At 38.7% G+C, this 26,592-nt stretch overlaps 2 protein-coding genes across 3 annotated transcripts; one reads left to right on the top strand and one right to left on the bottom strand.

The window, feature by feature from the left end:
* Window positions 1-3,105: 3,105 nt before the first annotated feature.
* LOC307051354 (olfactory receptor 7G1-like) lies at window positions 3,106-4,056 on the top strand (the record flags this gene model as incomplete). Its single annotated transcript, XM_079701642.1, has 1 exon — window positions 3,106-4,056. Exon 1 carries the CDS (start codon window positions 3,118-3,120, stop codon window positions 4,054-4,056), a length of 939 nt encoding a protein of 312 aa, XP_079557768.1. The 5' UTR covers window positions 3,106-3,117.
* An 8,103-nt stretch (window positions 4,057-12,159) lies between these two features.
* LOC307051350 (olfactory receptor 7G2-like) lies at window positions 12,160-17,723 on the bottom strand (the record flags this gene model as incomplete). Of its 2 annotated transcripts, XM_079701639.1 has the most annotated exons (2): window positions 12,160-13,026; window positions 17,697-17,723. In XM_079701639.1, one exon carries the CDS (start codon window positions 12,997-12,999, stop codon window positions 12,160-12,162), a length of 840 nt encoding a protein of 279 aa, XP_079557765.1. The 2 variants fall into 2 exon arrangements, with proteins under 2 accessions (XP_079557765.1, XP_079557764.1); XM_079701638.1 differs by lacking the exon at window positions 17,697-17,723 and having other exon boundaries at window positions 12,160-13,098.
* Between the last annotated feature and the right edge of the window lie 8,869 nt (window positions 17,724-26,592).

Raw genomic sequence — 26,592 nt, 5'->3', positions numbered from 1 at the left:
AGGAATGCAAGAGATTTCTGTGCATTAATTTTTGCTTACTTACTTTATTTATTTATTTATTTTTGCGGTACGTGGGCCTCTCACTGCTGTGGCCTCTCCCGTTGTGGAGCACAGGCTCCGGACGCACAGGCCCAGCAGCCATGGCTCCCAGGCGCAGCCGCTCCGCGGCATGTGTGATCTTCCCCGACTGGGGTACGAACCCGTGTCCCCTGCATCAGCAGGTGGACTCTCAACCACTGCGCCACCAGGGAAGCCCTCAAAGTATTTTTAAATTTCCACTTTGATTTCTTCTTTGACTCATTAATTGTTCACAGGTGTGTTGCTTAATTTCCACATATTTATGAGCTTTCCAGCTTTCCTCTTGTTATTGGTTTCTAGTTTCATAGCATTGTGGCTGGAAAAGATACTTGGTATGGTCTCAATCTTTTAAAATTTGCTAAGACTCTTCTGTGACCTGTCATGTGATCTATCCTGGAGAAAGTTCCATGTGCACTTGAGAAGACTGTGTATTCTGCTGCTGTTTGATGAACGTTCTATATATGTCTGTTAGGTCCTTTTGATCTAACATATAGTTGAAACCCAATTGTTTTTATTGAATTTCTGTCTGGATGATTTATTCACTGTTGAAAATGAGATATTGAAGTTCCCTACTATTATTGTATTGTCTATTTCTCCCTTCAGTCTGTTAGAATTTGCTTAATATATTTAGATGTTCTGATGTTCGGTTTACATATATTTCTGATTTTTATATCTTGGTAGTGGGGCCCACTAATGCTGGACAGTCTGGTGGTATTCAGGTGCTTTATTGGAGGGGCTGGCTACATGTAAATACAGTGGTGCAGGCCAGTGACAGAAGACATGGCCTGATCTGTGCCCACAAACAGCCATGGAGCTCTGTCTGTTGGTAAGCTCTCCCATTGCTCACCATCTCCCCCTGGGCATGCACACAACAGTGGAGGTCAGTGACAGGTGTCAGGCCAGTGACTAATAAGTTCACATCTGGAGAAGTTAGCCTCAAGTGAGCACATGGTGCTGGGGGGCAGCAAGGGGTGTCTTGCATTCAAGTAGTTCAGAGGCCTGAGCTGGCTGCTATGGTGGCTTATGGTCTCAGGATGTAGGGGAAGGAGTGATGAGGGACTCAGGCGGCTGGCATTAACAAATGCTAATACTTGTGGGGTGAAAGCTGGTGAAATATGCAGGGAGCCCACAGCAGCTGTGCTGGCCATTAGTTTCTTCTGTGAAAAAAATCTTTTTTTTTTTCTACACAGCAGGTCACTGTGATCTGCAGTCGGTTCTGCTACATGGCTGCTATTAGTATCCCCTGCTTTTCTTTCTCATTCCTAGTTGTCTCTATATGTCTTGGCTTTGCCAGACTGAGTTGGTGTGAAATGGAAGTGTATAGTGCCCCCAAATGCTGGAGAAGCTGGTTACTCACCCCACTCTTCCTTTCCTGGTGCAAGGAACTCTTTCTAGCTGGGAAATTCCCTCTTGGTAGTGGACAATGCCAGCTTAAGGGATAGGATGATGCAGACAAAATGAAGCTGTCTTTCTTCTCTTCTTGTATGATTATTTTCAGGTTTGTATTCCACTATGTTGGTAGAAAAAAATAGTAAGTTTTATGTTTATGTTAATGCTTCAGTTCATAGTGCCCTAAAGTGAAGAAAACTATATATTGAAGCTATTTTGATAAAATTAGAAAAGATGGTTTTGAAAACCTAAAAAGGGAATAAGGGATCTATATGAATTGATCAGAGACAGGATTGTCACAGAGAATATATTACAATCAATTGTATAAAATAAACAATTGTATAAAATAAGGTGAAGATTAAGATTCAGGAAACATTTAATGACTCTTGGAGAGATAAACCCTGGAATGTTTGCTTTTTATAATAGCTTAGCTATATTTTAAAATATGTTATTTATATAATATATAGCATATATTGTATAATTAGTTATAATATATAAAACAGAGTATTATAATATATTATATTATAGGATTATATGTATAGTACAGGATAGTATAATATACTGTAGCATTATAATATTATATCCTTGGTCTTTAAGGATTTGCTGAGCCCTGGGATCACAGTGACAATAAAATTGCTTGGCTAATGAGGATCTTTGGAAATTGAACCTCTAGGGGTACAGAGAGTGTGATCTGCCTATGACCATCTTATTCAACAGTCCTTTCCCTGAAAAGAAGTAGCACACCTGAGCCTCCTTCCATAGATGATCTCTCTTGCCCAGGAGCCTGGTGGCTCACTCAATTCCTCTGCCCTTCCTGAGTATGGATTTGGATAGAACATTCAGCAGAGATATCAAGCACCATTCCACTGTGATGCCAGCCAGGTAACCTAATGTCCATTAGTGAATGTTTGGAAAAGAGGACAGTTGTCTCACTATAGGTTCATCCAGGGGAGCCTGTGAGGAGAGTACATACATCAAATGATTAGAACTAAGCTACCCCTGGGCCTCCTGCCTAGCTGTCTGTCATTTTCTTCTCATGTTTCCTTGTACTTTGCACCAATACGCAAACATGTCTCATTTACTAATATCATACTCACTCTCTACTATAACAAAGACCATTTCCTCCTGAGTTGAAATCTGCTTCTCTTAAAAAAGGATGACTGTTATACAATTAACTGATATTCACTTGCAACCCTGTGGTTGGCGGGGGTGGGCAGGAAGTTTGGTAAATTTCACCTTATCTTCCCATTCCTGGTCCTTGTTATACTTATGTATTATATCAGTTGCCTGGCTCTGAGGTCTCTGGGGATCCAGACAGTATATTCAGCTGCCTCCCTAGTCTGTTTCTCTTTATAAAATTATCAAATGTTTTAAATAATCTAAATAGTATAGATAGTGTAATATAAAAAATGACTACCCCTTAACCCTTGTGGGAATTAACAATTGATGACTTTCTGCTGTATCAGCTTCAGTTTTTTTAAAAAAGTAACAGAATAATATGTATACAGAAGACACAATTCTTATTCCTCTCTGTTAGTGTCCATCCATCCCAAGATAGTGTATGCCTCTGGTGATTCTCCTCCTGCTGGTGTAGAAAACCACCTTTGATTGTGTTGTCAGTCCATCTTTCCCACCAGGTTTGTCAACAACATGGGACCCAGAAACACAACAGGAGTTTCAGAATTGACAGAGGATCCAGAACTGCAGCCCCTCCTCTTCATTCTGTTCCTGTCCATATACCTCGTTACCATCCTGGGAAACCTGCTCATCATCCTGGCCATCGTCTCTGACCCCCACCTCCACACCCCCATGTATTTCTTTCTCTACAACCTGTCCTTGACTGACATCGGTTTCAGCACCACCACAATCCCAAAGATGCTGGTGAACATCCAAGCACAGAATCAGAGCATCACTTATACAGGCTGCCTTATACAGATCTACTTTGTCCTGGTGTTTGCTAGTTTGGAAAGTTTTCTCCTTGCAGTAATGGCCTATGACCGCTATGTGGCCATTTGTCATCCACTGAGGTACACGCTCATCATGAACTCCCGTCTCTGTCTCTTTTTGATTCTTCTTTCCCCATTTATTAGCATTGTGGATGCCCTGATCAACAGTCTGATGGTGTTGCAGCTGACCTTCTGCACAAACCTGGAAATCCCCCTCTTTTTCTGTGAAGTTGTTCAGGTTATCAAGCTTGCATGTTCTGATACCCTCATCAACAATATCTTGATATATTTGGCAGCTGGCATATTTGGTGGTATTCCTGTGTGTGGAATCATTTTCTCTTATACTCAAATAGTGTCCCCTGTTTTGAGAATGCCATCAGCGGGTGGAAAGTATAAAGCTTTTTCCACCTGTGGGTCTCACCTCTCAGTTGTGTCCTTATTCTATGGGACAGGCTTTGGGGTATATATTAGTTCTGCTCTTACTAATTCTTCCAGAAAGACTGCAGTGGCTTCGGTGATTTACACTGTTGTCCCTCAAATGATGAACCCCTTCATCTATAGTCTGAGGAACAGGGACGTGAAAGGTGCCTTGAGAAAACTCATCAGTAAGATACCACTGGCTTTTCAGGAGTATGTTATTTAATTTCCACGTATTTGTGTATTTTCTAGTTGTTATTCTCTTATTGATTTCTAGATTGATACCATTGTAGTCAGAAAAGACACTGTATGATTTCAATATCTTAAAATTTATTGACACTTGCTTTGTGGTCTAACATGTGAACTATCTAGAGAGTTCTGTGTGCTCTGGAGAAGAATGTTTCTTCTGCTTTTGATAGGTGTAGTGTTTATATATGTCTCTTAGATTTTGTTAGTTTACACTGTTTTTTAGGTCTTCTGTGTCTTTTTTTGTCTATCCAGAGTTACTATCCATTGCTGAAAATTTGCATTAAAATCTGTAAGCATTATTGTAGAAATATGGATTTCTGTCAAGTTTGCTTCACATATTTTGAGGTCCTGTTATTTGATGTATATATAATTGTTCTATAATCTTGATTATTGACCATTTTATCTCTATCTCTGTTTATCTATCTACCTATTTTCTATCTATCCTTTTTTGTCTATTTTAACAGTTTTGAATTAAAGTCTATTTTTTTCTGATATTACTTTTTTTTTTTTTTTTTTTTTTTTGCGGTACGCGGGCCTCTCACTGCTGTGGCCTCTCCCGTTGCGGAGCACAGGCTCCGGACATGCAGGCTCAGCAGCCATGGCTCATGGGCCCAGCCGCTCCGCAGCATATGGGATCTTTCCGGACCTGGGCACGAACCCGTGTCCCCTGCATTGGCAGATGGACTCTCAACCACTGCGCCACCAGGGAAGCCCTCATTGTAGTTTTGATTTGCATTCATCTAATAATTAGCAATGTTGTCTGTTCACTTTTCTTTATTCCTTTTTCTTTCCACTCTTCAGACTCAATATTATAATCTGGATATTATAATCTCCCCCAGAGTTTGCTTTTCTTTATAATTGTTGAAGGTGGTACTAGTCTATGTGTTTAGTGACTTTCCCAAAATACATTTGCAAAGACTGTAATTCTTATTGTATGTGGTCATTGAAATCTATGTTCCTTACATTCGTCAAGTTTATGGTTTGACAGATTTCCTTGAGTGCCAGGAGTGATACAAACAAAGAAATAACACACCTCTTTCAGTCTTTATAGATTGGATCTGTGCTGCAGTACTCTTTTAACACTTATTCAGGTTTGCACTGAGTCTAGAGATCAATGAGAAAGTTTAGGATTTTCTCTGGACTTCTCTGAGTATATGTACTGCTGTGGGCATGTAAATGGCTTTCTGAATTCTCCCATAACTTGGCTGCTTTTATTTATTTATTTATTTATTTATTTATATAAATTTATTTATTTATTTTATTTTTGACTGTCTTGGGTCTTTGTTGCTGCGGGCAGGCTTTTCTCTAGTTGCGGCGAGTGGGGGCTACTCTTCATTGCGGTGTGTGGGCTTCTCATTGGGTGGCTTCTCTTGTTGTGGAGCACAGGCTCTAGGTGCGTGGGCTTCAGTAGTTGTGGCACTTGGGCTCAGTAGTTGTGGCTCGTGGGCTCTAGAGCGCAGGCTCAGTAGTTGTGGCACAAGGGCTTAGTTGCTCTGCTGCATGTGGAATCTTCCCAGAGCAGGGCTCAAACCCATGTCCCCTGCATTGGCAGGTGGATTCTTAACCACTGCACCATCAGGGATGCCCTTGGCTGCTTTTAAATGTCCTAATTTCCTTTAAAAATTTTCCCCTGTTTTGCTTGGGGTCTAAGCTAGTCTATTTTATGTGACTTTAATCTTTTACCAGATGCATATGTGAGCTTTGGTTTGTGGTGTTTCAAAACCATATCCACTGCTTTTCCAGCCTGAGTTCTGAGTTAACCAGAGGTGAATGCCTTGTGTCAGTCCTTCAAGTAGCTCCCAGACAAGTTAGAACAGACATACAGAATTATTTGAGAAAATGTCAACTCTGCCTCCTCTGAATACATGAACCAGAGTCTCATTCTGAGACCCCAGGCAGTGACCATTTTAAGACTAAGACTACTGCCATACTGCAGGGTGGGGAAAGGACAACTAAAATGTCTCAGAACTTTCCTACCATTGTGAAGTTGCTATTTTCTTGATTCATCACTCACTTGGTTGCTATAAATTTTGACTGTTTTCAGGAGATCTGACAAAGTTAGTTCTGACAGTTTCTGTTATTTTTCAATGTTTCTTTGAGAGACAAGAGTTTTGAGTTGCCTAATCTGCCATTTTTTCCATTTTGCTGAGGCTATTCTTCTATGCACAGTTTCTTTTGATTACAGGGAATATATTAGAATCTGCTTAATATAAAATGTCAAAACAGAATGTAATGAGCCATACATAGAATTAGTCCTTAGAATTTGTTTTTTAGAGTATATTTGATACACTATCACTTGCATTTTCTAGGTGATATATATCATTATATATACAGTATATATAAATAATATGTATATATATATACTTATAATAAACTATAGTTTTGAAACTAAATGTCCTGTTTTCCTTAGATTGTTGCTATAAAGAGTGCCTTTGAATGTGCTTTAGGAAAGAAAACTATTATAGAATCCAATTATAGAAGAGAACTATATCCATGTGTGAAAGGCTCTTGAAATGGATATGAAAAGAAATAGGGGGATGGAAGAGAATTGTGTACTTTTGACTTCCCAAGATGAGCGGCTTCGTTGGTTTTAATTTCTTTCTTCTCTGGGCCTTCTTTCTTAAAGATTTTCACTGATGTGGGATGAGATTAATAGCAAAAGAATTTGACTGATGAGAAACTTTGGATACTGAACCCCCAAGGGCCACAGAGACTGCCAGTTTTCTGCCTATAGCCACCTTACTCAGTAGCCCTGCTTAGGTCACTAGGCAGAACACCTGAACATATTCCCAGGGACCATCACTTTTATACAACAGCCCAGTCCTTCACTCTTTGTTTTTGTGCTCCCTGAGAAGACGGCTTCCATTTAACAATTTTAATATCAAAGGGAGAACGACTTCTTCACTCTATGTTTCTGTGCTCCCAGAGAACGGGGCTTCTATTTATTTCCTTCATAGCAAAGGGAGAACTGAATGTCATTCTTAGGTTGGCACCCAGGTAATCTGAAATTCCCTAGTCTATGTTTTTCAAATAGCGAGACATGTATGTCTCTGGACCTGTGAGTGGGAACATGCCAAAGATGACCTGATCTTATTAGTCTATTAAGTGTCTGCCTAGCTGTCCATCATCTGGAAACTTCCTTTCACCTTTGCAACACTAGTTAATCTTCTAATCTACTCTGACTCTAAAGTTCTAGAGGCTCTTCCATCCTCAGGAGAAACTTTCCTTTGTAAAATTTTGTGGAATATTCTAGAATTCTCTAAAATGTTTCTTAATTTCTTGGCAGGGGGTTGGGGTGGATGATCAGCTTACATTTATCCTTCCATGTTTGGTTCTTCATATCCCTTTGTAGGGATGATCATTGGTCTTGACCCTGGCACCTCTCTTTGAGAACTCTGGCACAGGAGATGAGAATTACATAAAGCTACATCAACAGTATTGGCATCTCTTTAGTAACCTATCAAATATTTTAAAATAACAGAGACTATCAGGACAGGCACTCATGTATCTGTGTCCAGAATTAATAAATTTTGACATTTGTTATAACAGTTCTCTTCTTAAAGTAACAAGATAGTTTACATAGAGAAAATATTCCATTTTTATTTTCTGCCATTCCTGTCCTTCCATTCCCAGAGGCAACTACAGTCTTGAATTTGTTGGTACACTTGGTATTGTGTCAAACTGTATTTACACACACATATGAGTATGTGTGTGTGCATGTGTACATATGTCAGTGTGTGTGTGTGTCACAGTGCAAACGCCCCTTCTGTCAAGATGAAATAAATAAACTGTGATGTTGTGAGACAGGGGAATAAAGAAGTGAGATTAATGAATCAGAATGAAATGTACAAAAATTTGTCTCCTCTTTCTGTTTCTATACATAAAAAAGATTTTGTGGTCATTTCAGAAAATAAATTCTTCCCTGAAATTTGCAGTTATCATCCTAGGATTGTTCCTTATCTCTCTCCTCTTCCTTCATCTTGTTCCATCCCTCACTACCCTCCCTATAATAAATCATGTTAGTTTGTTCGGTCATGTTTATGCCATAAACAAATCACTATAAGCAAGAAGTTCTCGTACATCAAGGATTGTGCTTGGTGATATTGTCTATTTATTTCTCATCCTTGCAAAACTTTCATGATGGTTCCCATCATGCAAAAGATGACAACTTCTCGCACCGTTTATTTATTTATTTATTTATTTATTTATGGCCATGTTGGGTCTTAGTTGTGTCATGCAGGATCTTCGTTGCGGCATGTGGGATCTTTCACTGCAGTGCACAGGCTCTTCATTGCATTGTGAGGGCTTCTTTCTAGTTGTGGCGTGTGGGTTTTCTCTCTCTAGTCCTGACATGTGGGCTCCAGAGCGCATGGGCTCTGTAGTTTGTGGCATGCGGGCTCTCTTGTTGAGGTGCACCAGCCTTAGCAGTTGCGGTGCACGGGCATAGTTGCCCTGCGTCATGTGCGATCTTAGTTCCCTGACCAGGGATCGAACTCAGGTCCCCTCCATTGGAAGGTGGATTCTTTACCACTGGACTACCAGGGAAGTCCCTCTCACATAGTTTAATACTCTCCTTGTTCCAAAACATGTGCTGGAAACTGGAATAAACTCATGTGTGTCTGAATTCAAATTTATACCAAGTGATCAATTCTGATATAGTTGCTTGGTTTCACGACTCTTTGCTTGGCTCAAATTTTCTCACTGGTGAAGCAGTTTTTATACTTTAAACATCTTGGACATCATCTTTAAACATTAAATGTCTTAATGTCTTAACTTGTTCACCTTTAAAATATCATTAGAGAACTTTTCTAAATCGTTGGTTCATAAGAATAATGAGCAATATATTAATGCACCCAGAACTGAGCCAATTAAGTCTTCCCTGTTTGGGAGGATCGAATATCAACATTCTTAAGAATCTCATCTTAACCCAGGAAATAGGAATGTCCTGGAGTTGATGCTGCTGCATATCTTCTGAATATCCTTAGGAGAAGCCCAGGGTGGGCTGACTCGGGCTTTAGTGGGGCCCAACAAGAAAATAAGAGTGGGAGGATCTGAACCTACATGATTGATTTTTATAGTGCATTTGTGATTTATTTATTTGTTTATTTATTTATTTATTAAACCATTTTATTTAGGTATGATTGACATGCAAAAAAGCTGTACATAGAAATGTACACAACTCAACAAGTTTGGGGATAAGTGTACACCCATGAAACCATCACAACCATAAAGACCATAGCTATATCTATCACTCCCCAAAGTTTCCCCTTTATAATTTTATTATTATATATTATTATTAGGAACACTTAATATAAGATCTAACCTCTTAGTAAAATTTCAGTGTACAATACAGTATTGTTAGCTGTTGGCATTATGCTGTATACTAGATTTCCAGAACTTATTTATCTTACATAAATGAAACTTTTGTACCCTTTGATCATCACCTTCCTATTCACCCCTCTTCCCAAGCCCTGGAAAACACCATTTGATTCTATGCTTCTATGAGTTTGACTATCTTAGATTTCACATATAAATGATACCAGACAGTATTAATCTTTCTCTGCTGGGCTTATTTCACTTAGCATAATGTCCTACAGATCCATCATGTTGTTGTAAATGGCAAAATTTTCTTCTATTTTTGAGGCTGAACAATACTCCATTGTACATATACACCACATTTTCTTTATCCATTTGTCCATTGTTGAACATTTAGATTGGTTCCATAACTTGACTATTGTGAATAATGCTGCAATAAACATGGGAGTACAGGTATCTCTTTGAGATCTTGATTTCAATTCACTTGGCTGTATAACCAGAAGCAGTGTTACAGGATCATATGGTAGTTCTATTTTTAATTTTTTGCAGAACCTCAATAATGTTTTCCACAATGGCTCTACAAATTTACATTCCCACCAACGGCAAACCAGCCTTCCATTTTCTACACATCCTTGCTAACACTGTTATTTTTTGGTTTTGTTTTTAAACAGCAATCTTAACGTGTGGTGATTTCACATTGTGGTTTTGATTGCATTTCCTTATGATTAGTGATGTCGTGCATCTTTTTATATACATTTTGGCCATTTGTATGACTTCTTTGGAGAAATTTCTGTTCAAATCATTTGACCATTTCTGTCTATATTCCCCCTGTTGCACAATATATCTTTGTAGCTTATTTTATACTTAATAGTTTGTACTTCTTCCTCCCCCATCCCAATACTACCCCTTCCCCTTTCCCTCTCCCCACTGGTAACCACTAGTTTGTTCTCTATATCTGTGAGTCTGCTTCTTTTTTGTAATATTCACTAGTTTGTTGTATTTTTTAGATTACAGCAAAATGAATCTTGACCCCAATCCTACACCACTCTCAAAAACTATCTCAAAATCGATTAAAGATGTAAACATAAGGTCTGAATCCATAAAACTTTTAGAAGAAAATGTTGAGAAAAACACTTGAATATTGGCCTTGGCAATGATATTTTTGGATATGACACCAAAAACACAAGTAACAAAAGTAACTCCATCAAACTAAAAAGTCAAAAATCATAGAAACAGAAAGTAGTATGGTGGTTACCACAGAGCTGGAGGAAATGGGAGATGCTGGTCAAGGGTAAAAACTTCCAGTTATAAGATTAAGTTCAAGAATCTAATTTGTACAGCATGATGATAATATAGCTAAAAATGGTATATTGTATACTTGAATATTGCCAAGAGAATAGATTTTAAATAGTCTCACCACGAAAAGAAGTCCTAATTATGTGACAGAACAGAGGTTTTAAGCTAATTTTATGGTGGTAATCATTTTGAATATGTTAATGTATCTAATCAACAAACTGTACAGCATAATCTTATAGTTCATATGTCAATGATATCTCAATAAAGCTGAAAACAATGATCAAATGCTGGAAATCAACTGCTGGCTGCATAAATCCAATTTCAGTCACCACGGTTGCATTACCTTCTCCTTTTCTTTGTGTCATTTCCATTTCTGTCTAGCTTATTAGGATACATAGATTATATTAGGACATGTTCAGACAATCTGGGATTAGCTCATCTTCTACAAAGACTCTAATTCAAAATAAGTAACATTCACTGTTTTTCCGATTCTATTCCATTATAGTTGATTACAACATCCACATTTTTATCATATAATATTAATAGGTTATAAGAAATAGGATGTGGACAAACTGTTTTTAGAGCCACTATACAACTAATTACAGAAATATATTCTAGTTGACTCCATGGAATATTCTATAATTACCTGACTCAAAGAAGGACAACCAGGGTTCCGTCTCTGGAAATCATGTCCATACATGACATCTTCATCTGGCAACACCACTGATGACCCTGGGGAAAACCAGTCCCAGGACAAAACAACACATGCAGGACTGAATGAATTCCTACTCCCCGGCTTACATACATTTCTTACCTATGAAGACCTTTTTATGAAAGATAACTCTCTTTGTTGTTTGGACATAGTAGAGTTAGAGATTCTTTTTCTTATTAGAACTGAAGGCTTCCTCACTAATGGAATTCAAATATCTCATGTTTCAAACCACTGACACATTTCATAGATAATGAAACTGACTATAGTAGATACTTATGTTCCTCAATCTAATTCATTAATAAGTAGATGTGTGAAAGGTAAGATCTCTTACTCCACTATAGACCTAACTCTGGGGTGCAAATCATATGGCCCCACCATAGATCAGGTGGAAGCTAGTCTGTAGATATGACCACAGCCTTGCTACAGTACTTCCTTTCCTAATAATTTTGGCAATATTGCTTATTCTGAGAGTGATGCAAAAAATTCATAAAAACTAGAACCCTTGCTTCAGGCTCTACTTCTATAGAAACTGAGCAAAGAAATTGAATTGAAGAATTGAAAATAATGTGTCCAGCAGCATATGGCTGAACAAAGAGCAAAATGTGGTGTCAACCCCAAGTTAAAGTTAACTTGGAAATTCTGCTGTTGGCTGTTTTAGAAGAATTTGTTAATGAAAGTATCAGACATTATGGCTCACCCAGGATTCCTAATCCCTTGCCTCGTTCTAGAAACTCAAGTCCAAAGTAGAGGGCATGATCACAGGAAAGAGGGTATCCTACTAATAAGTTTCCTCAAGGCTCTCTTCATGTCCTTGTTTCTCAGGCTGTAGATAAAAGGGTTCATCATTTGAGGAAGTACAATGTACATAACTGAAGCCACTGCAGTCTTCCTGGATGAGTCAGTAACCACAGAACTAATGTAAACTCCAGAAAGTGTCCCATAGAATAAGGACACAACTGTAAGGTGAGACCCACAGGTGGAAAAAGCTTTAAGCTTTGTCCCTGCTGATGGCATTCTCAAAACAAAGGGGACAATTTGAGTATAAGAGAAAATGATCCCAGAGAGGGGAATGCCACAAAACAGGCTAGCCACAGAATATATCAAGATGTTATTCATGAGGGTATCAGAACAGGCCAGCTTGATGACTTGAGCAAGTTCACAGAAGAAGTGAGGGATTTCCAGGTCCTTGCAGAAGGACAGCCGCAATACCATCAGACTGAGGAGCAGGCCAAGCACTGTGCTGATGAAAAGTGAGAGTAGAATCAGCAGAACACAGAATCGGGGGATGATGATAACCGTGTACCTCAGTGGGTGACAAATGGCCACATAGCGATCATAGGCCATTGCTGCAAGGAGAAAATTTTCTAAACCAACAAAAACCAGGACAAAGCCAAGCTGGGTCAGGCAGCCTATGTAAGTGATGTGCTGTATCTCTGCCTGGATGTTTACCAGCATCTTTGGAATCGCAGTTGTGCTTATACAGATGTCAGTAAAGGAAAGGTTTGAGAGGAAGAGGTACATTGGGGTATGGAGGTGGGAGTCACAGCTAACAGCCAGGATGATGAGCAGGTTTCCTAGGACAGTGATCAGGTACATTGCTAGGAACAGGCAGAATAAGAAGGACTGCAGTTCTAGATCATCTGTCAATCCCAGGAGAAGGAATTCTGAAACATCTGTTTCATTTCTGAGTTCCATGTTGTCGATGAATCTGATGGGGAAATGGAGTGAAAAGAAAAGGACATGAATGTTCCCCAGATGAGTAGAACCAGCATCAACTGAGAACTTGTTAGAAATGCAAATCCTTGGTACCACTCCAGATTTACTGCTGATAAACTCTGGAGGTAAGGGCCAGCAATCTAAGTTTTAACATACCCTCCAGATGAATGTCATATATGCTAGCACTTTGAAACTGTGCTTAAATAAAAAATAAAACTCTGTGTATATTGTGAACCCAAAAGACGATGCAAGTCTGTCCCTTTGCTAATTTTTCTCTCCATCAACATCTCTCATACTTCCTCTTCCCTCTACTCTCTTTATTGGCCATTATTTTGATTGGTCACTAACTCTGTATCACACCTGTGCCAAGTGTTAAGACTGAAACAAAGAATAAGACACAGCGTTTCCTTCAGAAATATTTCTTGCCTCAATCAAAAGAAAAATGAGAATGAAGTTATTCTCTCTCTTTTGTAATGCACAATGCCTAAACTTTGACCTGCCGCAGAATCATCTGAAGGGCTTGTCAAATTACAGATGAGTTAGATCATACTATCACTCCATTCATCCATGCGGACACTTAGGTAAAGTGAGGGTACATCATGGACATGAAAGACACAGTGTGTGGAAAAGACTAAGTCCGAGCTAAGATTATCTGACTGCTGAGTTGACTCTCTTAACCAACCATTGCCAATGTCGCTGGATAGTACAGAATTAGCATTCCTAAACCAACACTCAGATTTTACAATTTTCCTTTAAAATTTTAATATTTTAATCTAGGACCATGCTCTAAATCTTTTCTCTTCCCTACAGTGTATGTCCATCCCTACACATGAAATATTGTATAGCAGGTCATGGCATCTATCCAAGCATACACTCTGCACCTGAGCAAAGATTAGAAAATGTTGCCTGTAAACTAGAGCTCGTAAGACTCCCTCATGAAATGTAACGCACCTGCATTAACAATTAATTCTAAGAGAAGGTGTGCAAATATCAATGACATTCTCTGTCTCATCCTAATGGGACCTCTTCCCCTAAGGTGATAGGAGGCATATGATTTTGTTTTTTAAAAGATAAATGAGAGAGAGAACAAAATGCATAGGCTTCTAAAAAGTCGAAGAAAATAGCAACAATTTTTGGCCCTTGCAAGACAGAGAATTACAAGATAAGAAGACATATGATACTTACAAAATATTCAGGCATCCTATAGTACTGTCTCTGTAAAGCAGTGGTCCTCTTTCTCCTGGCGGGGGATGGAAGTGGGCATGACAGCCTTTATTATTTGCTGTATTACTTAGACTCAAACACTCTGAACTGAATCCAGGACCAGCACTTCCTTTGAGAATAGGGAAAATGGTTCAATTGTATGAGAAGATTTGGTGTCCTCATTTGTATGATAGGAACTCTCATAAAGCTGCATAGGGATGTTGCAATAATGAGAAATGAATAGAGACAGGGCAGCCAGCATAGTACTCAGCATACAGTGCATGTCATTTACAATTTGCATTCTTATGTGATTTCACTTTTCTCTATTGTTGCTATATTTAATCCCTCTTCATTATTTTTAATCACCAGGGAGTATTCCACTGCAAGTTACATCATGTTTTATTTCTCCATTCTGCTGTGTTGATTCCTTTTATCAATGTATTTTTTTGAACACATATATACCATAAAGAAATGCATGAGGGATACCACCACATTCAAGGTGATGTTGTCTCTAGGAAGAGGAGAACAACAACTGAGGGGATGCGAAAGGGAGGGCTTTTGTATGTGTGTATTATTTTGTAACTTTATTCTTAAAAAAACCTGAAGTTGATATGATAGAGTGTCAACATTTGAAAATTCTAGAATAAGTTGAAGGATGGTTATTTTTTAAAATTTATTATGCTATCTCTGCTGTTCTTATATTAAATACTTGGCAATTTTATAAAGAGAAACAGGTGTACTGGGATGGCAGCTAGCTGTTTCTCTGTGTCTCTACTTTCTCCCCCGAAATTTCATAGCCCAAGTCCAGAGATAATGCAGACACATTTCTGTGCAGTGGTGTTTAAAGAAGCAGGAATGGACATGAAGGGAAAGCTGACAAAACACCTTCCCCACAACCACAAGAAGAATTTAAGTAAGTGTCAGAAAATTTTGTAGCAGTCGTCATGTTTGAGAAGGGGCAGATCTCTTCTCAGGAGGATAAATTTTCCCCCATTTTTAGAGAAGATATTAGACCAGCAGACTGAGAACTGGGTGAGCATTGATGCAAACAATCATGAGAATTTGGCACCAAGAAGACAATTTGTCTGGAGTCCCATGGGACACTTGGTTCTGATCATTTCATACATGTACTCTGCTCGTTGCTTCCCATAGATGACTTTGGAGTAAAACGCCTCATCTCATTACAAAAGCATTATCTAACATGCATTAATTTACCTGACTGGCATCAGTGTGAGATGAAACTTGAAATGACACCTGGATATTGAAGACAGATCTGTACTCAGAAAGGGCAGAGAGACCAAATGAGACAATGCAATTTTAGTTCAGGATTATCTCTGGAAGGTGTGCCTGTTTTGACTAGGCAAGAGCCATTGAAATGTTGTCACAAGTTGATTCTTTAGAGTATCTCGTTTTCCCCAGGGGATCAATATCCAAAGCTCCTCATTAGACATATATTATTAATGTCATTCTGATCCTTGAGCAGTCAAATCATTAAAGACCAAAACTACAGAAGAGAGGAATTCATGATGACTAATCCCTGACTTGTGAGGCAAGGATACATTACCCATTCTCTTCACCTGTTCATGCTCGCCTGCATTTTACATACCTTGCACATATGTACACACACTTCTCTTCTAATGAACTCCTGGATCCTTTTATAAAATTACAAAAAAGGCATCTCAAATTAATAATACCAGAAAGCCTGATTTCAATTTTTGTGTGAAAACATATTTTACGTATTAGATACAAATAGTACATTTATGAATATAGTTAAGATATTATAAAATTCAGACTTAGGGGCATTTCAGTTTTAGAGCCACTGAATGTTAATTCCTGTTCTTTATATTTTATACAGCAGTATCAAATTTATTCCCTGTGATCTATTGTGACTGTGCTCAGTATAAACTGACGTCATATTCTCTTTTTAGGCTTTCATAAACATGTTTTCCATTTTTCACACAATAGATTCAATGTACATTTTCCTTCACATTTAGGCAACTTTGGATTGAATTATGGTTTTTTATTTTAAAATTGTGTTGTGATAAAATACAATGTCACCAAAGGCACTAGTGTGCAGTTTTGTCTATTATCTAGTAGATCTCATGAGATTTCATCCATAATTTAAGATGTGATGGTGCTCTATCTTAATATTCACTTAAAAACATTTTTCTTTAAAGACTTCAGTATTTTCATGTGTTCATCATTTATTTTCATTCTAACTTTTTCTATATGAATTTTCTTATGCTGTATATTTCTAGATATATTTTTAAAATAAACTTATGACAAGATGGCATTTTAATATCACTGAGGAACATCTTAACAGCAGTAAATTTCAAGCACAGGTATATTAGGTAAAATACACAAAGGCTTAGCTGGCTCAAAAAAAGGTTAAATTTTCCATGTAGCACCAAAAGATCTGACACTTAAAATGGTAGGTGGGCTGGAGTCAAGTGGCTCTGCTGATCTATGTCCTTAGGGAAGAGGATGCTGTTTCAGGTAATGAGGATTAAATAATGAATCTGGACTCCTGTCTTACACCAATGACAGACGTCAACTCAGAATAGATTAAAGAATTAAATGTAAGATCTGAAATGGAAAACTCCTGAACAAAACATAGGGGTTATGCTGTTTGACATTGGTTTAGGCAATACATTTTTGGAAGTGACATCAAAAATAAAGGCAACAAAACAAAAATAAACAGGTAGACTACTACAAGCTGAAAAGCTTTTGCATAGGAAAAGAAACAATTTAAAAAATGACCTTAATTTGACAAATTCCTCACCTTTCCCAAATTCGTGTTGGCTGATTGCCTCACCTTGAGACACAAAGAGAATGATATGCTTTTCTCTCTGTGTATTTTAAAAAATACATATTTAAGTTGTAAGCCATGTTGACTTGATATACATGCTCAGTGAAATTATCATTGTGGTCAATATAATTATCATATCCATCTCCTCACATAGCTACCATTTTTTTTTTTTTTTTTGTATAAGAACACCTAAAACCTAAGCTGAGGCTAGTGCTCTGGCTATAATGACACACTTGCTCAACTCCTTCCCCTACCCTGTTCTCTTTCTGACACTAAAATTCTCCTAAGAACATTGTCCACAAAGTCACTATAGAAATAACCCTGATCTTGGGTTCGCCTGAGCTAAGCACCCTGCATATGTGATGCATTTGTTTTGTGTCTGGAGGTTCACTAGCATCTTGAGGACTGTGGTGGTGCTGAAACTGATGTCAGTGAAGGGCAGGTGGGAGAGGAAGATGTACATGGGGGTGTGGAGGTGAGAGTCAGAACTGACGGCGAGGATGATGAACAGGTTCCCAAGCACAGTGACCAGGTATATGGTCAGGAATAGACAAAAGAAGAGGGGCTGCAGTTCTGGATCCTCTGAGAGGCCCAAGAGGAGAACTTCTCCTATACCTGTTTGGCTTTCTGATTCCATGTGTGGATGAGTCTGCTGGGAAAAATACATGTGATAAGACATATAGCAGATGTACACAAATCACTTACTTTAGAAAATTGTGATATCTGTATTGTAAATTGAAGTGAATAGTCCTCATGTTTTTCTTTGCCTTCTGCCTTTCTCTCAGTCTCTCTCACTTCCTCAACCTCTAATCTTTCTGTCCTTCTCTCTCCTACACTCAAAACTAATTTGAACTTTCCCACATTGTGCCAAACAATAGGAATAAAATAGGGAACAACATGTAAAATAGATAGCTAGTTGAAAGCAGCTGCATAGCACAGGTTGATCAGCTCAGTGCTTTGTGACCACCTAGAGGGGTGGGATAGGGAGGGCGGGAGGGAGACTCAGGAGGGAGGAGATGTGGGGATATATGTATATGTATAGCTGATTCACTTTGTTATAAAGCAGAAACAAACACACCATTGTAAAAACAATTATACTCCAATAAAGATGTTTAAAAAAAAAAATAAATAAAATAAAGTTAAAAAAAAATAGGGAACAACATATGGCTGATTCACTGAGAATTCTCCAAAGCTTCAAACCAGCAAGCAGGAAAACCAAAACCAAGCATATGAAATACGACTTTACAGCAGAGTTTCTCAAACTGTGCCTTGCATTAGAATCAACTCAAGGACCTGTCAAAACCCAAATGTTTGGCTCCACACTCAGAATTTGAGATTCAGAAGTTGGACATGGGGCTGGAAATTTGCCTTTCTAACACATTCCCAAATGTTGCTGTGTTGGTCTGGGTTTTACTTTGACAACCACTCTTCTAGAGCACAGATCACTGTGGGCCTAGAACATCAAATTGTTTACGTGTTGGAGCAGACCCAGCATAATTAAAGAGGAAAATGAGGGCCTGACTCATCAATGTTCTTCTAATGCTCTGTGAGTTCAAGTTCATGGCTCCATTCAAACTCATCATTTTCAATGAATCACCAGAATCTGTCCTTTTAATTCCCCATTTCCATTCCTGTCCTATTATAGGATTATTATCACAAACATGATCTATAATCATTGTAATAATAATGGTATTACCAGGTATCATAAAATTAAATGTAATAATTATTATTGACTGTTCACACTATCACTAACACTTGCAATGCTCTACTGTCAGGCATAGTTTTCAGCACTTTTCTCATACTAATTAATTTCATTTTCTCTGCTGACCTATGAGTCAGGTGCTTCTAAAATCCTTCTATTTATGCTCATGAAAAGATAAAGTGAGGTGAAGATGTGGATCCAAAGTACTTGACTCTCCAGTGGTAAGTGTTTAAGGGATTTGAGCTCAGGTTTCCAGGCTTTGCAGCTGAACTCATACCAGAAGGATGCAAACTTAGAGAAGTAGAGATTTAGGTATCCCGAAGGGTTCATCAGATTCCATCAATTGCCTTTTAAAAACTTTAACCTAAATGAAGTTGCAAATTCTTGCCCTGGTTATGAAGGTCTTCTAATTTCTGACTGCAAAAGGAATATCTAGAAATTACAGTATCAAAACAGGGCCCACACTCAGCACCTGAGATCAACATTAGAATATGCTACTTGTACATGCTACTTGTAAATGTATATTCAAAAGCAACAATTTGTCAGTGCATTCAAATTAGGATTCTGGGATGATGAAGATAAAATCTATCACACCACTGTCCATGCTGCTTGACAAATGCATCACCACAGTACTAGGAAGAGGGAGAGAATGGCCAAGTTAGCCTTAAGAGGGAAACAGGAAACTGAGAAAGGTATGTCTGGATACCTGAAATGCCTTGACAATTGTGGGACTCTACATTTTTAATCAATAAAATCATCTTAGCAGAGAGCCTAGTACCTGGTGAAGTACTTGTTATTTAAGATAATGAAACACAGGAGATCAAGATGGCAGAGTAGTAGGCCATAGAATTTACCTCCCTGCCATGGACACATCAAAAATACATCTACACATGAAACAATTCTCACTGAAAACTAACCGGAGACTGGCAGGAAGACTCCTGTACAACCAAGGCTGTAAGAAAGATCCACATGGAATCAGGTAGGTGGGGAGGAGAAGCAGTCACGTCAGGACCTGTGCCCCTGTGTAAGAACTCAGAGGAAAGGGAGAATACATGGGTGGAGATGTTCCCTGGGGAGTGAGCTGTTCAAGCCATATATTGGGCACCCCAGCCGTGGGGTCAGCACAGAGATGAGCCCGCTTGGCTGCTTGCACAGCCAGTGGCACTAACAGGAGGGTTGTTAATATCAAGACTAAGGGTATGCTTTTAGAAAATATGGGGCGGGATATTCTCTATCTCATTTTATAAGGCCAGAACAATTTGGATGCCTGAAGCACACAAGTTTAGAAGAAAGGAAAATTACACTGCATTCTTTTTTTTTTTACATCTTTATTGGAGTATAACTGCTTTACAATGGTGTGTTAGTTTCTGCTTTATAACAAAGTGAATCAGTTATACATATACATATGTTCCCATATCTCCTCCCTCTTGCATCTCCCTCCCTCCCACCCTCCCTATCCCACCCATCCAGGTGGTCACAAAGCACTGAGCTGATCTCCCTGTGCTATGTGGCTGCTTCCCACTAGCTATCTATTTTACGTTTGGTACTGTATATATGTCCATGCCACTCTCTAACTTTGTCACAGCTTACCCTTCCCCCTCCCCATATCCTCAAGTCCATTATCTAGTACGTCTGCGTCTTTATTCCCATCTTACCCCTAGGTTCTTCATGACATTTTTTTCTTATATTCCATATATATGTGTTAACATACAGTATTTGTCTTTCTCTTTCTAACTTACTTCACTCTGTATGACAGACTCTAGGCCCATCCACCTCATTACAAAAAACTCAATTTCATTTCTTTTTATGGCTGAGTAATATTCCATTGTATATATGTGCCACATCTTCTTTATCCATTCATCCGATGATGGACACTTAGGTTGTTTCCATCTCCTGGCTATTGTACATAGAGCTGCAATGAACATTTTGGTACATGACTCTTTTTGAATTATGGTTTTCTCGGGGTATATACCCAGTAGTGCGATTGCTGGGTCATATGGTAGTTCTATTTTTAGTTTTTTTTTTTTTTTTTTTTTTTTTTGCGGTACACGGGCCTCTCACTGCTGTGGCCTCTCCCGTTGCGGAGCACAGGCTCCGGATGCGCAGGCTCAGTGGCCATGGCTCACAGGCCCAGCTGCTCCGCAGCATGTGGGATCTTCCTGGACCAGGGCACGAACCCGTGTCCCGTGCATCGGCAGGCGGACTCTCAACCACTGAGCCACCAGGGAAGCCCTATTTTTAGTTTTTTAAGGAACCTCCATACTCTTCTCCATAGTGGCTGTACCAATTCACGTTCCCACCAGCAGTGCAAGAGTGTTCCCTTTTCTCTACACCCTCTCCAGCATTTATTGTTTCTAGATTTTTTTGATGATGACCATTCTGACAGGTGTGAGATGATATCTCATTGTAGTTTTGATTTGCATTTCTCTAATGATTAATGATGTTGAGCATTCTTTCATGTGTTTGTTGGCAATCTGTATATCTTTGGAGAACTGTCTATTTAGGTCTACTGCCCATGTTTGGATTGGGTTTTTTGTTTTTTTGTTATTGAGCTGCATCAGCTGCTTATAAATTTTGGCCTTACATTTAGTCTTTAATCCATTTTGAGCTTATTTCTGTGTATGGTGTTAGGGAGTATTATAATCTCATACTTTTACATGTACCTGTCCAGTTTTCCCAGTACCACTTATTGAAGAGGCTGTCCTTTCTCCACTGTACATATCTTTATCAAAGATAAGATGACCATATGTGCGTGGGTTTATCTCTGGGCTTTCTATCCTGTTCCATTGATCTATATTTCTGTTTTTGTGCCAGTACCATACTGTCTTGATTACTGTAGCTTTGTAGTATAGTCTGAAGTCAGGGAGCCTGAATCCTCCAGCTCCGTTTTTCGTTCTCAAGATTGCTTTGGCTATTCGGGGTCTTTTGTGTTTCCATACAAATTGTGAAATGTTTTGTTCTAGTTCTGTGAAAAATGCCAATGGTAGTTTGATAGGGATTGCATTGAATCTGTAGATTGCTTTGGGTAGTAGAGTCATTTTCACAATGTTGATTCTTCCAATCCAAGAACATGGTATATCTCTCCATCTATTTGTATCATCTTTAATTTCTTTCATCAGTGTCTTATAATTTTCTGCATACAGGTCTTTTGTCTCCTTAGGTCGGTTTATTCCTAGATATTTTATTGTTTTTGTTGCAGTGGTAAATGGGAGTGTTTTCTTAATTTCACTTTCAAATTTTTCATCATTAGTGTATAGGAATGCAAGAGATTTCTGTGTATTAATTTTGTATCCTGCTACTTTAACATATTCATTGATTAGTTCTAGTAGTTTTCTGGTAGCATCTTTAGGATTCTCTATGTATAGTATCATGTCATCTGCAAACAGTGACAGCTTTACTTCTTCTTTTCCAATTTGGATTCCTTTTATTTCTTTTTCTTATCTGATTGCTGTGGCTAAAACTTCCAAAACTATGTTGAATAATAGTGGTGAGAGTGGGCAACCTTGTCTTGTTCCTGATCTTAGTGGAAATGTTTTCAGTTTTTCACCACTGAGGACGATGTTGGCTGTGGGTTTGTCATATATGGCCTTTATTATGTTGAGGGAAGTTCCCTCTGTGCCTACTTTCTGGAGGGTTTTTATCATAAATGGGAGTTGAATTTTGTCAAAAGCTTTCTCTGCATCTATTGAGAGGATCATATGGTTTTTCTCCTTCGATTTGTTAATATGGTGTACCACCTTGATTGATTTGCGTATATTGAAGAATCCTTGCACTCCTGGGATAAACTCCACTTAATCATGGTGTATGATCCTTTTAATGTGTTGTTGGATTCTGTTTGCTAGTATTTTGTTGAGGATTTTTGCATCCATGTTCATCATTGATATTGGCCTGTAGTTTTCTTTTTTTGTGGCATCTTTGTCTGGTTTTGGTATCAGGGTGATGGTAGCCTTGTAGAATGAAACTGGGAGTGTTTCTCCCTCTGCTATATTTTGGAAGAGTTTGAGAAGGATAGGTGTTAGCTCTTCTCTAAATGTTTGATAGAATTAGCCTGTGAAGCCATCTGGTCCTCGGCTTTTGTTTGTTTGAATATTTTTAATCACATTCAATTTCAGGGCTTGTGATTGGTTTGTTTATATTTTCTATTTCTTCCTGGTTCAGTCTCGGAAGGTTGTGCTTCTCTAAGAATTTGTCCATTTCTTCCAGGTTGTCCATTTTATTGACATATAGTTGCTTGTAGTAATCTCTCATGATCCTTTGTATTTCTGCAGTGTCAGTTGTTACTTCTCTTTTTTCATTTTTAATTCTGTTGATTTGAGTCTTCTCCCTTTTCTTCTTGATGAGTGTGGCTAATGGTTTATCAATTTTGTTTATTTTCTCAAAGAACCAGCTTTTATTTTTATTGATCTTTGCTATCATTGCCTTCATTTCTTATCTGATCTTTATGATTTCTTTCCTTCTGCTAACTTTGTGGGTTTTTTGTTCTTCTTTTCTAATTGTTTTAGGTGTAACGATATGTTGTTTATTTGAAATTTTTCTTGTTTCTTGAGGTAGGATTGTATTGCTATAAACTTCCCTCTTAGAACTGATTTTGCTGCATCCCATAGGTTTTGGGTCATCACGTTTTCATTGTCATTTGTTTCTAGGTATTTTTTGATTTCCTCTTTGATTTCTTCAGTGATCTCTTGGTTATTTAGTAGTGTATTGTTTAGCCTCCATGTTTTTATAGTTTTTTTGCTGTAATTGACATCTAGTCTTATAGTGTTGTGGTCAGAAAAGATACTTGTTATGATTTCAATTTTATTAAATTTACCAAGGCTTGATTTGTGACCCAAGATATGAAATATCCTGGAGAATGTTCCATGAGCACTTGAGAAGAAAGTATTTTTTTGTTTTTGGATGGAATGTCCTATAAATATCAATTAAGTTCATCTTATTTAATGTGTCATTTAAAGCTTGTGTTTCCTTATTTATTTTCATTTTGGATGATCTGTCCATTGGTGTAAGTGACATGTTAAAGTCCCCTATACTATTATTGTGTTACTGTTGATTTCCCCTTTTATGGCTGTTAGCAGTTACCTTATGTATTGAGGTGCTCCTATGTTGGGTACATAAATATTTACAATTGTTATATCTTCTTCTTGGATTGATCCCTTGATCATTATGTACTGTCCTTTTTTGTCTCTTGTAATAATCTTTATTTTAAAAGTCTATTTTGTGTGATATGAGAATTGCTACTCCAGCTTACTTTTTTTTTTTTTTTTTTTTTTTGCGGTATGCGGGCCTCTCACTGTTATGGCCTCTCCCCTTGCGGAGTACAGGCTCCAGACGCGCAGACTCAGCAGTCAAGGCTCGCGGGCCCAGCTGCTCCGCAGTATGTGGGATCTTCCCGGACCGGGGCACGAACTTGTGTCCCCTGCATCGGCAGGTGGACTCTCAACCACTGTGCCACCAGGGAAGCCCTCCAGCTTTCTTTTGATTTCCATTTGCGTGGAATATCTTTTTCCATCCCCTCCCTTTCAGTCTGTATGTGTCCCTAGGTCTGAAGTGGGTGTCTTGTAGACAGCATATATATGGGTCTTGTTTTTGTATCCATTCAGCCAGTCTATGTCTTTTGGTGGGAGCATTTAATCCATTTACATTTAAGGTAGTTATCGATATGTATGTTCCTATTACCATTTTCATTACTGTTTTGGGTTTGTTATTTTAGGCCTTTTCCTTCTCTTGTGTTTCCTGCCTAGAGAAGTTCCTTTAGCATTTGTTGTAAAGCTGGTTTGGTGGTGCTGAATTCTATTAGTTTTTGCTTCTCTGTAAAGTTTTTAATTTCTCCATGGATTCTGAATGAGATCCTTGCTGGGTAGAGTAATCTTGGTTGTGGGTTTTCCCCTTTCATCACTTTAAATATGTCCTGCCACTCCCTTCTGGCTTGCAGAGTTTCTGCTGAAAGATCAGCTCTTAACCTTATAGGGATTCCCTTGTAAGTTTTTTGTTGCTTTTCCCTTACTGTTTTTAATATTTTTTCTTTGTATTTAATTTTTGATAGTTTGATTAATATGTGCCTTGGCGTGTTTCTCCTTGGATTTATCCTGTATGGGACTCTCTGCATTTCCTGGACTTGACTGCCTATTTCCTTTCCAATGTTAGGGAAGTTTTCAACTGTAATCTCTTCAAATATTTTCTTAGACCCTTTCTTTTTCTCTTCCTCTTCTGGGACCCTTATAATTCAAATGTTGGTGCATTTAATGTCGTCCCAGAGGTCTCTGAGACTATCCTCAAGTTATTTTCCTCCTTTTTTCTTTATTCTGCTCTGTGCTAGTTATTTCCACTATTTTATTTTCCAGGTCACGTATCCATTCTTCTGCCTCAGTTATTCTGCTATTGATTCCTTCTAGAGAATTTTTAATTTCATTTATTGTGTTCTTCAGCATTGTTTGTTTGCTCTTTAGTTCTTCTAGGTCCCTGTTAAACATTTCTTGTATTTTCTCCTTTGTATTTCCATGATTTTGGATATCTTTTCTATCATTACTCTGAATTCTTTTTCAGGTAGGCTGCCTATTTCCTCTTCATTTGTTTGGTCTGGTGGGTTTTTACCTTGCTCCTTCACCTGCTGCGTATTTCTCTGTCTTCTCATTTTGCTTAACTTACTGTGTTTGGCGTCTCCTTTTCGCAAACTGCAAGTTCGTAGTTCCCATTGTTTTTGGTGTCTGCCCCCAGTGGGTGAGGTTGGTTCAGTGGCTTTTGTAGGCTTCCTGTTGGAGGGGACTGGTGCCTCTTTTCTGCGGGGTGGGGCTGGATCTTTTCTTTCTGGTGGGCAGGGCCACGTCCAGTGGTGTGTTTAGGGGTGTCTGTGAATTTAGTATGATTTTAGGCAGCCTCTCTGCTAATGGGTGTGGTTGTGTTCCTGTCTTGCTAGTTGTTTGGCATGGGGCATCCAGCACTGGAACTTGCTGGCCATTGGGTAGAGCTGGGTCTTAGTGTTGAGATGGAGATCTCTGGGAGAACTCTTGCCGGTTGATATTACATGGGGCTGGGAGGTCTTTGGTGGTCCAGTGTCCTGAACTTGGCTCTCCCACCTCAGAGGCTCAGGCCTGACACCAGGCCGGAGCACCAAGACCCTGTCTGCCACATGGCTCAGAAGAAAAGGGAGAAAAAAGGAAAGAAAAAAAATTTTAATAAAATAAAATAAATTATTAAAAAAAATAATAATAATAATAAAAGGAGAAAAAGGGAAGAAAAAAACAAAGAAGAGAGAAACCAAACCAATAAACAAATCCACCAATGATAACAAGCACTAAAAACTACACTAAGATAAACATAAATATCAGAAACAAATCAGTCACAGACAGCAAACCCCAAATCTACAGGTGTTCCCAAAGTCCACCACCTCAATTTTGGGATGATTCGTTGTCTATTCAGATATTCCACAGATGCAGGGTACATCATGTTGATTGTAGAGACTTAATCCACTGCTCCTGAGGCTGCATGGAGAAATTTCCCTTTCTCTTCTTTGTTTGCACAGCTCCTGGGGTTCAGCTTTTGTTTTGGCCCCACCCCTGCATGTAGGTCACCCTCAGGCTTCTGTTCCCACTCAGACAGGATGGAATTAAAGCAGCGGCTGATTAGGGGGCTCTGGCTCACTCAGGCCAGGGGAGAAGGATGGGTACAGTAGCTATAACTGGAATGCGGGGCGAGCCTGTGGTGGCAGAGGCTGGTGTGACTTTACAACAGCTTGAGGCCCACCGTGTGTTCTCCCAGGGAACTT

This window comes from Hyperoodon ampullatus (genome assembly GCF_949752795.1).
Source record: "Hyperoodon ampullatus genome assembly, chromosome: 4".
NCBI lineage: Eukaryota > Metazoa > Chordata > Mammalia > Artiodactyla > Ziphiidae > Hyperoodon > Hyperoodon ampullatus.
The sequence above is the reverse complement of the archived record's forward strand: the minus strand, read 5'-3'. Positions and strand labels throughout refer to the sequence as shown.